The 9,692-nt window shown below is 43.8% G+C and overlaps 1 protein-coding gene across 3 annotated transcripts in view; it reads left to right on the forward strand.

Annotated features, from left to right (window-relative positions):
• The window catches only part of tenm3 (teneurin transmembrane protein 3), a 203,763-nt gene extending 194,330 nt beyond the window's left edge, over positions 1-9,433 (forward strand). For all 3 annotated transcript variants that reach the window (XM_079279453.1, XM_079279451.1, XM_079279452.1), the window contains 6 exons: positions 3,087-3,289; positions 3,807-3,917; positions 4,129-4,271; positions 4,375-4,499; positions 5,447-5,577; positions 7,005-9,433. In XM_079279453.1, coding sequence (XP_079135579.1) covers positions 3,087-3,289; positions 3,807-3,917; positions 4,129-4,271; positions 4,375-4,499; positions 5,447-5,577; positions 7,005-7,760 — 1,469 coding nt within the window. In that variant the 3' untranslated portion in view covers positions 7,761-9,433. The remainder of the gene's footprint in view (positions 1-3,086; positions 3,290-3,806; positions 3,918-4,128; positions 4,272-4,374; positions 4,500-5,446; positions 5,578-7,004) is intronic.
• The last annotated feature ends 259 nt before the right edge of the window (positions 9,434-9,692 follow it).

Genomic DNA, 9,692 nt, shown 5'->3' on the forward strand with positions numbered 1-9,692 from the left:
CCCTTTAGTAACTTGAGGGTTACCGTAATAATTCCCTTGAACAGGAAACGATACAATCTAACTATATTCAGGTTACCTTTAATTCGAGTTTACAACAAACGCAACACACACACAAGTTGGAAAAATTAAATGAAAGAAAACCCCTCGTTGCTGGCAGGATGTCGCCTGAAGCGTGGAAGTCCAAACTCTTAGTCCGCTTCACTCAAGAGAGCAATAAGATAAAAGTGTGGTACCTTAGTTAATGCGGCTGATAAATCGGTATTACATTACTAATCCCCTCCCCCCAAAATAAAATAATAGCAATATGATAAATAAAAATAAAAATATCTACAAAAAAAGGATGTAGTGATCTAGAATTAATTGTGGAAGAATAACATATAGCAGATATGTCACCATCTATATGTGGCATTCTAAACGTGAAGAGGCGGGGCTTAGGCGGCTTGTCTGTAGCTCAGATCAGAGAAGCTCCGTGAACTACTATCGACCAGAATGCCGGCTCTGGCGCTGAATCTATTTGAGGACGCTGATTGGCTAAATTGTATTTCACTTATTTATATCTTTAATCAGCATTAAAGCATCATTGACTAAACTGCTTCATAGACCCGCCTCTTTGGGGCAGATTGCATTCTGGGTGTGTGATTGTGTGTGTGTGTGGGGGTGTTGCCGGCTCGCAGATGGAAACCACGAGTGTGAATAGAGATCGCGAGGAGTAGTATAAATCTTCGTCAGTGACTATGAGCTTTAAGTATTAGAGTAAATTTAACGTGTTCTGTGAAGCATAGAATACAGTCGGGGTCTGCGATCTCAGAGCGAGGGCCGGTTGATGATGGAGGTGGTCCGGTATTGGACCGGCCCAAACCCCGTCGGCCTACCGGGGATTCCCCCGGTATCCCCGATGGCCAGCCCGCCCCTGGATGAGACTGTCGCAGCGTGAATCTGCGATGGCGCGTCGCGATGGACGCAAATTTGAGGCGAGATGGACGCGAATCCGCGTCAAATGGCAAATCGCCCCGACGCGCGAGTTGAAATTTTTCAACTTCTGCGAAATATTCGCGTTACGCCCCGGCGCGATAGCCTATCAGCGTTGAGTTGCTCCCCCAGTCATCAGCGACGTCCTGCCGTTGCTGAATCAGGAAATAAATACAGAGCCGCCCGTCTGTGTTCACCCAGAGCTCTACGATCAAATCGGCATCATTACATCGTTATTTCGGAGTCCCTTTTTGTCGGTTTATTGCCGTTAAATCACAGCCAAATCTGTTTATTTTGTATTCATACAGCTGTCGTAAACAGCGACGTGTGGCTTGCTAGACACAGTGAATACAGCTCGATAAAATCCACAGAGCTCCTCTGGACAATATTATGAACCAGACATGATTGCATTTAGTTTCCCGGGATATCTGTGACTTCCACAACACGGACTAAGCAGAAATATAGGTTATTTCTTTCATGGTTAATGGCGGACAGTTGGCGGCTTTCAGGGCGATAAGCCCCGCCCCCTCTCCGGCGCGTCCAGCACGATTTGTGCGATTCACACATGAACACAAATGGTCCCCGACGTTTTGACCGGCGTCGCGATGGACGCGAATATGCGGCGCGATGAATTTGCGACGCATAATCGACGCAAACGCGTCGATTTTTTGACGCGTCCAACGCGCCGCCGGTCGTGTTCACACCAAACGCCGCAAAATCGCGCAGCGCCGGAGAGGGGGCGTGGTTTATCGACTGGAAGTCGTTCACCTGGCCTCCATTTCTTCAACCATGAGGAATAAGGACAATTGCTGCTTTGTACGTGTTGTGGAAGTCCCTCAATGCCAAACGCCGTCATGTCTGGTTCATAATATTGTTCAGAGGAGCTCCGTGGATTGTATCGAGCTGTATTCACTGTCTAGCAAGCCACCGGTCGCTGTTTACTACAGCTGTAGGAACACAAAATAAACTGATTTGGCTGTGATTTAACAGCAATGAACCGACAAAAGGGACTCCGAAATAACTACGTAATGATGCCGATTTGTAGGCTACTTGTCTTCTCAATGGAGCTCTGATGGATCGGTGCTAGGCTATGCTAACATCGTAGCAGCTCCACCAGCACTCAATAACGTCATGTAGACGTAAATACGGCAGCGTCTATTCATTGTTTGTACCATATGGTTTACACACACACACACACACACACACACACATGCATACACATAGTTTGGTCCGGTTTCTGTTGATATGAGGTATCGTAGCGCTCTGGGTGAACACAGACGGCTACAGGATTTATTTCCTGATTCAACAGCGGCAGGAAGTCAGTGATGACAGGGGGAGCAACTCAACGCTGATAGGCTATCGCGCCACAGCGTCACGTGATTATTTCGCAGAAGTTGAAAAATTTCAACTCACGTGTTGGCGATTTTGCGGCGCGGTGGACGCGGCAAAAATGCGTCCAACGCACCGCGCCATCGCAAAATCGCGGCACGCCAGTCTCATCGGGTCTGTGCATAGACTTTGTATGTAATCTCGACACGCGTCAAAAAATCGATGCGTCCGGTGTGAACGCACCTTGGCATTGACCTTGAGTAGTTTGGGTCAGGATAGCCCATTGGTTTGGGCATAGGACACAGCATTTGCTTAGGTCATCTGTGCCTCAACAAGCTACGCAGGGCGGGTCTTGCAAAGAAGAGCATTCACAATAACGCTGTCTCGACAGTGCTGACCTTGGATGAAAATGGAGAGAGCCTGGACGCCTGGCCAATCCCAGCGCTCAAATGCTGCAAAGGGCGGCTTGCATGTACAAGGTACTTGTAACCTGATTTGTCCTGCCAAGAAGAGCAGTGGGATTCATAAAGACGCACCAAGACAGCTTGTTATTGGTCAACAGCACAAACTCATGTGTCAAAGCTTACTTGGCCTGTGATCGAGGTGATTCCAATTAAATTAATTAGCTTTGCCACAATTGTTTTAAATACTGGTGTGGCATGGCCTCAACCCTGGTTTTTTTGTCAAAACGTTAGCATTTTAGATAAAAGTAACAATCTCACTGAAATCAATACTTCGAATGTTGTCTCGTCATTCTTCACATCCTTTTTTCTTCGTCTGTGATTCAGGTCTTCTAATTCGTGTCTACAGTAAAGCGGCCAGTTGGACCATCCAGTACCGCTATGACGGTTTGGGTCGGCGTGTGGCTTCTAGAAACAGTCTGGGCCAACACCTGCAATTCTTCTACGCTGACCTGAACTACCCCACCAGGATCACTCACGTCTACAACCACTCCAGCTCCGAGATCACGTCCTTTTACTACGATCTGCAGGTAGCTACACTGGAGAAGTCATTATTGCTGGAATACTGTATTTGGTCAAATTTGACAAGGAAAGTACAGACAATTATTTTTTCCAAACTCAGATGTTCTCCAGTGTTTCGAGCTAGAGACGGACAAATTGAGCAGCATATGGAGGAGTCTTGCTTTCTCTCAACAGACCTCCCACTCACTGCTATTTATGAGTCACTTTTGGTTTTCACTCTCAACTTTTGATTTATGATAGTCCGTGTGGCGCAGGTTTCCCTCCAGTGACCATAGGGAAAACACAGTGAATGTGCAGCTTCTCAATTAGAGAGGGGGTGATGGTTCTCTCTGTAGCAGTGATTAAGGAACCCGTAACAGTGTTTTATTGATATGAATACAGTTATCCACACCCACAACAATTCATAATAATGGTGACGCCATTATTTATAGTCCTCCTGTTGCCACGTGGAGTTCTAATACAACAGCAAGTCCATTTACCATTATATTCATGATGTATTTAATTGTTATGTTTATTGTTGCACAGGGCCATGTGTTTGCTATGGAGATCAGCAGTGGAGAGGAGTTTTATATTGCATGTGATAACACCGGGACCCCTCTGGCTGTCTTCAGCAGCAACGGACTGTTGCTTAAACAGGTATGTGTGCATGTGAATGTGTGTGCGTGGATCTGTTACTGAAATGGTTTTGTGTCTATCAGATCATAAATCTGTGTGTGTGTGTGTGTGTGTGTGTGTGTGTGTGTGTGTGTGTGTGTGTGTGTGTGTGTGTGTGTGTGTGTGTGTGTGTGTGTGTGTGTGTGTGTGTGTGTGTGTGTGTGTGTGTGTGCGTGTGTGTGTGTGCGCGCAGGTGCAGTACACTGCGTACGGGGAGGTTTACTTTGATTCCAACCCAGACTTTGTGCTGGTGATTGGTTTCCATGGAGGCCTGTATGATCCTCTGACACGACTGCTGCACTTTGGAGACAGAGACTACGACATCCCAGCTGGAAGGTATTCACTCATTTTACAGTCCAGGCGTGAGAGGTTATTCTCTACAACAGGATGCTATTGTTCTGTCATTGTCACATTTGACAAGAGTGTGTTTTTTACAAAGGTGGACCACTCCTGACATCAGCACATGGACACGTGTTGGTAAAGACCCCCAGCCCTTCAACCTCTACATGTTTCGAGGCAACAACCCTATCAGCAAGATTCATCAGGTCAAAGAATATGTCACAGGTAACAAGGAGACATTCAAAAAAAATAAGCACAAGAGGGATTGTACTTTTTGGGTCAAAAGATGTTCCGTGAGAAAAAAGTGGAGCAGGAGTTTTCAATGGTTTCAAACCAAGTGCTATAAAAGAACAGCAGTCCTTAAAAGTTATATTATGGGTCTCCTTCTATTCACTACGATTAATACTTTTACTTTCTATAAATATAGTAAATGTAGGTACTAAAAACATGTTTAAGCTGGATAACCAAACATATTCCTTTTTCTAGTTTTTAAAAACACAAGCTGATTGTTTCATTTGTAGAACAAATTGTGACAACATGCTAGCATTACTTCATCACTGCAGTGGATGCAGTTTGACAACAAATAGGTTTTTTTTAATGTTGTATTCCATCAGCCTGAATAGTGAAGTGAGGGGTTTTTACTCATTCTTGGAAATGCAGGCTATAACACATACGATACATTTACTATGAAAGCTATGTTTGGTGAAAGTGAACAGCACGGTGAAATAAGTCTGATGCAACAGGTGACAAAAGTTCCATCTGCCAGGAGGAAAGTAGACTTAACACGGAGATATAAAGTGAGTTTTTGTATCATAGAGTGTGACAAAGGGGAGCTATTTGACAGCCTGAACGGCCCGCAAACCCTGAGCGATGTTACTGTGCTATTTGCTGACAACATGAACACAAGAAAAGAGAAAATCCAGACAGAGGGCATATACAGACACCACCACACATTTCGAAGGGGTCATAGTGATGATTGCGAGGGATTATATTTGATCAGTCTATACATTGTTAGGAAAATCCTGCATATTATACCTTTTAAAGGGGTTTATTAAGTTATTATAAGAAAGCATAAGAAATATACAGACGCCTCTATTGAGTGAAAATCATCAAAGCAACATGCTCATCAACTTCTTTCATTGTTCTCTTTTCCAATCCAATTTTGTCTGTAGATGTCAATATCTGGTTGGTCACATTTGGCTTCCATCTCCACAACGCCATCCCAGGATTCCCCATTCCCAAGTTTGACCTGACGCAGCCGTCACTGGAGATGAAGAAGAGCCAGGTGTGGGACGACCTGCCTGTATGTATACTGAGTACTCTTAGATAGAAAGGCTGGATGAAGTGATGTGATCATAACTGTATTATTATGATCTTAGTACTATTATTTGAATATATTTTAACTTTATTTCACCTACAATGTCGAAGCAGCATACATTTTTAGCTCCATAAATAGAAAAAAGGAAAACTAAATATAACATTAAATTGTTTTATATATCATGAAGGTATCCTACACTATTAGGAAATGACCATTAGGAAAGAAAAGTTTATTTCATACATGCACAATAATAAAAACAATAAAGAAGAAAAGCAGATGCAATGGAGAAAAAAGTCATGGAACAAATGACATAACTAAATCCACATTAGGTGAAAATGTGAGGAAATCCAGATAGAACCTGAGAAAAGACAATAAGGAAACAAAGGGTAAGAGGAGGAAATGTATTGAGAATAATGAGGAGAAGACAATAAAGAATCATCCAGCGAAACCAATCATTCATTGCTTCTTTTGGCTTAAAGCTGCATTCTCTGCTCCTTCCTCTCTTCGTACAGCCGCTCTGTTACAGTTGCTATTTATACGCTTGTTTGGTGGATAGGTTATCAGGAAGTCACACTTCTCTCACAAAGAGAGAGAGACTCTTCAGTGAAATAGAAACGTCAACATGAACACTTGAAAACAGAAACAAAAATAGATTGTAGACATAATCTTGTTTGTGCTTTAGTGCTGTTCTGCAACAGTACCTCTCTACTTTATTCTGATTTATTTCACAGCAAATAAATGCAATAATAAAATAATAAAGACATAAGTGATAGATACAGTGTCCAAAGATACAGCCAGATATCTCATTTTCTCCCCCAGTCCCTGGGAGGGAGAATCAAAATGTAATACACATACAATCACATAACAATAGCATACACCCACAGGTATTATTACAATATTATCATAGCTGTAGCTAGAGTACATAAGAATATCCAGCTCTTTACCATGATGGCATGTAATCACTGTTCTATTTCAGTGTGTTTCATCTTTGCCCTAACTTCCTACTTTGTTTGTTACCAGTTCACTCAACTTGAATTTGTTATCAGGGCACAAGGAATCCAAAGAGTGTAGGGAAGTTGTAGGGTTAGGTGCCCTACAGGTGGTGATATTCTGGAGCTTTCTCAAATCAAACAATGTAATATCACTGATATCAATTTGATGAATAAAAGGATTAGCCCACCTGCCATAAACCATCTGAAGCGTGAAACCTAAAGGGCCTCATAGACAGGACACTCTTGCTTTAAATGCACTCGTGTGTAGTCAGAGCTTCAGCTCAAAACCTGCGAAAACGTAGCCACTCTGAATTTAAAATGTAGGGGCTTGAATGTCAAAAAGTATTGTCAATGTTGTTTTAAAGCAGGGTGTAATGAACTTCCTATGTGGCAATGCAGCACTCTTCCTCTCGTCCTCAGTCTATCTCAGGTGTCCAGCAGGAGGTGACTCGTCAGTCTCAGGCCTTCCTGTCCTTTGAGCGCATGCCAGAGATCCAGCTCAGCCGGCAGCATTCAGACCACGCCAAACCCTGGCTGTGGTTCTCCACAGTCAAGTCTCTGATTGGCAAGGGAGTGATGCTCGCCGTGATCCAAGGCCGCGTGGTAACCAACGCCCTCAACATTGCCAATGAGGATTGCATCAAAGTGGCTGCAGTCTTAAACAATGCCTTTTACCTTGAAGACCTACATTACACAGTGGAGGGACGAGACACGCACTCCTTCATCAAGACCAGCCTGCCAGAGAACGACCTCAGCGCACTGCGGCTCACCTCAGGCAGAAAGTCTCTAGAAAACGGTGTGAACGTCACAGTGTCTCAGTCGACGACGGTGATGAATGGGAGAACGCGGCGTTTCGCTGACGTGGAGCTGCAGTACGGCGCCCTGGCGCTCCACGTACGATACGGGACAACGCTGGACGAAGAGAAGGCACGAATCCTGGAGCACGCCCGGCAGAGGGCGCTGGCGAGCGCATGGGCCCGCGAACAGCAGCGGGTGAGAGACGGGGAGGAAGGAGTTCGGCTGTGGACGGAGGGAGAGAAAAGGCAGCTGCTGAGCAGCGGGAAGGTTTTGGGGTACGATGGCTACTATGTGTTGTCCATAGAGCAGTATCCCGAGCTGGCCGACAGCGCTAACAACATGCAGTTCCTACGGCAGAGTGAGATAGGGAGGAGGTAACACGGCATCGATTTCAACCCCGTGTGACTGTCAAAGACTAACAAGTTGAGTTTTAACACAAAGTGGATGTCACAGAATGAACTGTCCTGAGACTCAAAAGTACCCACTGAAGTGACCCCATTTTTGCAAATTCGTTTTATTCTGAGGAGTAGGATTTATAGTGAATGATCACTTCAACGCAAATGACCCGAAAAACAAACTACAGTTGTGATAGTTACAAACAATCTTCATGTACCTGCAACAAGGTTTAGTCTTTGGACCAATGCCTTTTCTCTCACTCTCTCTTTCTATTCATATTTTCTTTCTTTCACCCTGTCCTCTGCCTTGAAACAGCCTGCACGCATGCCCCTCCCCCTCTCTCTGGTAGGCGGGGCTAACCTGAGTGCTATAATCGTGTGCTATCTAGCTGTGAAACAGTGGGGTGTAGAGACTCGTTCAAATCGCTGACAGAGCATTTCCGCAGCCATCACAATGAGATGAGCCCCCAAGCATTTAGACAGTTGTAAACTGTCAGGAGTAGACGTAACAAATGTCTGTGGATCCCTCGCAGATGTTGCAGGTATCATATCTGTGTGGGTCCAGGTGTGACCAGTCACTCTGGGTTATAGACCCCATGAGCCATCGGATCTATTGTCTTCATGACTGAAGGAACTGGAACTGTTGTGGACTCTTGGTATCTCCGTATCTCTTGGTCAGTTCTAAAGCCAAGAGATACGGGCACAAAAAAGGACTACAATTTGTACGAGTGACAAAAAAAGACTTTATTTTCTGTTTTGATTTTTTGTTTTGTTATATAAAATTGCATTTGCTTCAGACAAAAAGGGGATAGAAAATGAACAAAAAGAGTTACATAGTATTACCTATACCACTATTATACTATTATTACACCACCACCACCACTGGAATGGACCATGATCTGAACTAAACAAAACTTTGAGTTGTGTTTCTGTTTCCTTCTTATCTATTATCTGTTTGGTCAGTTCTAAAGCCACTCCTCATCCCCCGTCCTTCTGCAAGGTCTATAAAGTTGTACAGTGTCAGACTGTGAGGAAACGGGGCGACCACGGTGCCACGGCGGTCTCTGATGCTCTGCAGACCGAGTGGGCTCACCGGTCTGGTTAAACACTGGTCCCCTGTCAGCCCAGGAGCCCTTCACTTCTGCAAAATGTGACTCATAATGCATAGACCTTGTGCTTTTATCGGTCAAAGGTAGTAGTATTGCTTGCAATAGAAACATGTTGTCATGGCTTTGGGGGGGAAGGGTTGCTGTGAGTAGTAACTAATCGTTGCTTCTCTCCTTTTTTTTGCTCGTTTCTCCTTAAAGGGACAGTGCATTGCCATCAGTGACTTTAATGAGTAATCAAAAATCGATGTGGATGTTTTCTCATTGATTGTGGGTCTCTGTACTCTCATAGAGGAGTTTTCTTTGTGTGTATGTGTGTGTTTATAAGGTCGGGAAGGCATCTGAAATCATTTTAAAGGAAAGAACAGGAACTTTACAGTGTTAACGTCATATGCTACCAATCTTTTTTCAGAGACGAGTTGACAATGTTTTATTGGTTGATCTTTTTTATTTTGAAGGTTGAGAAATTCCACTTATCCGTACATCAATATTAGTCTCAGAGAAAGTCATTTATGTACAGTGTTTCTACGGTAAAGAATAAAACTCCTTGAAACTATTGTTTTTACTGTGTATATCTGTTTCTTTTTCTATCCACTCTCAAAGGCAAACGGGATGAAAAACTGCTAGCAGCAATGAACGTGGTGTCATAGTACCATGCAGTTTTGTGATATTGTTATTGAGGACAGATATGGAACAGTTATCAAAACACAAATGCAATTGAAAAGGCTTTATTTCCTTCAAAAACAAACTCAGGAGTCTGCCTTTCGTGTCCCATCTGATACAGTTTTTCCACCAAACAGCGCATAGAT

Source organism: Melanostigma gelatinosum (assembly GCF_949748355.1).
Source record: "Melanostigma gelatinosum genome assembly, chromosome: 11".
Lineage (NCBI taxonomy): Eukaryota > Metazoa > Chordata > Actinopteri > Perciformes > Zoarcidae > Melanostigma > Melanostigma gelatinosum.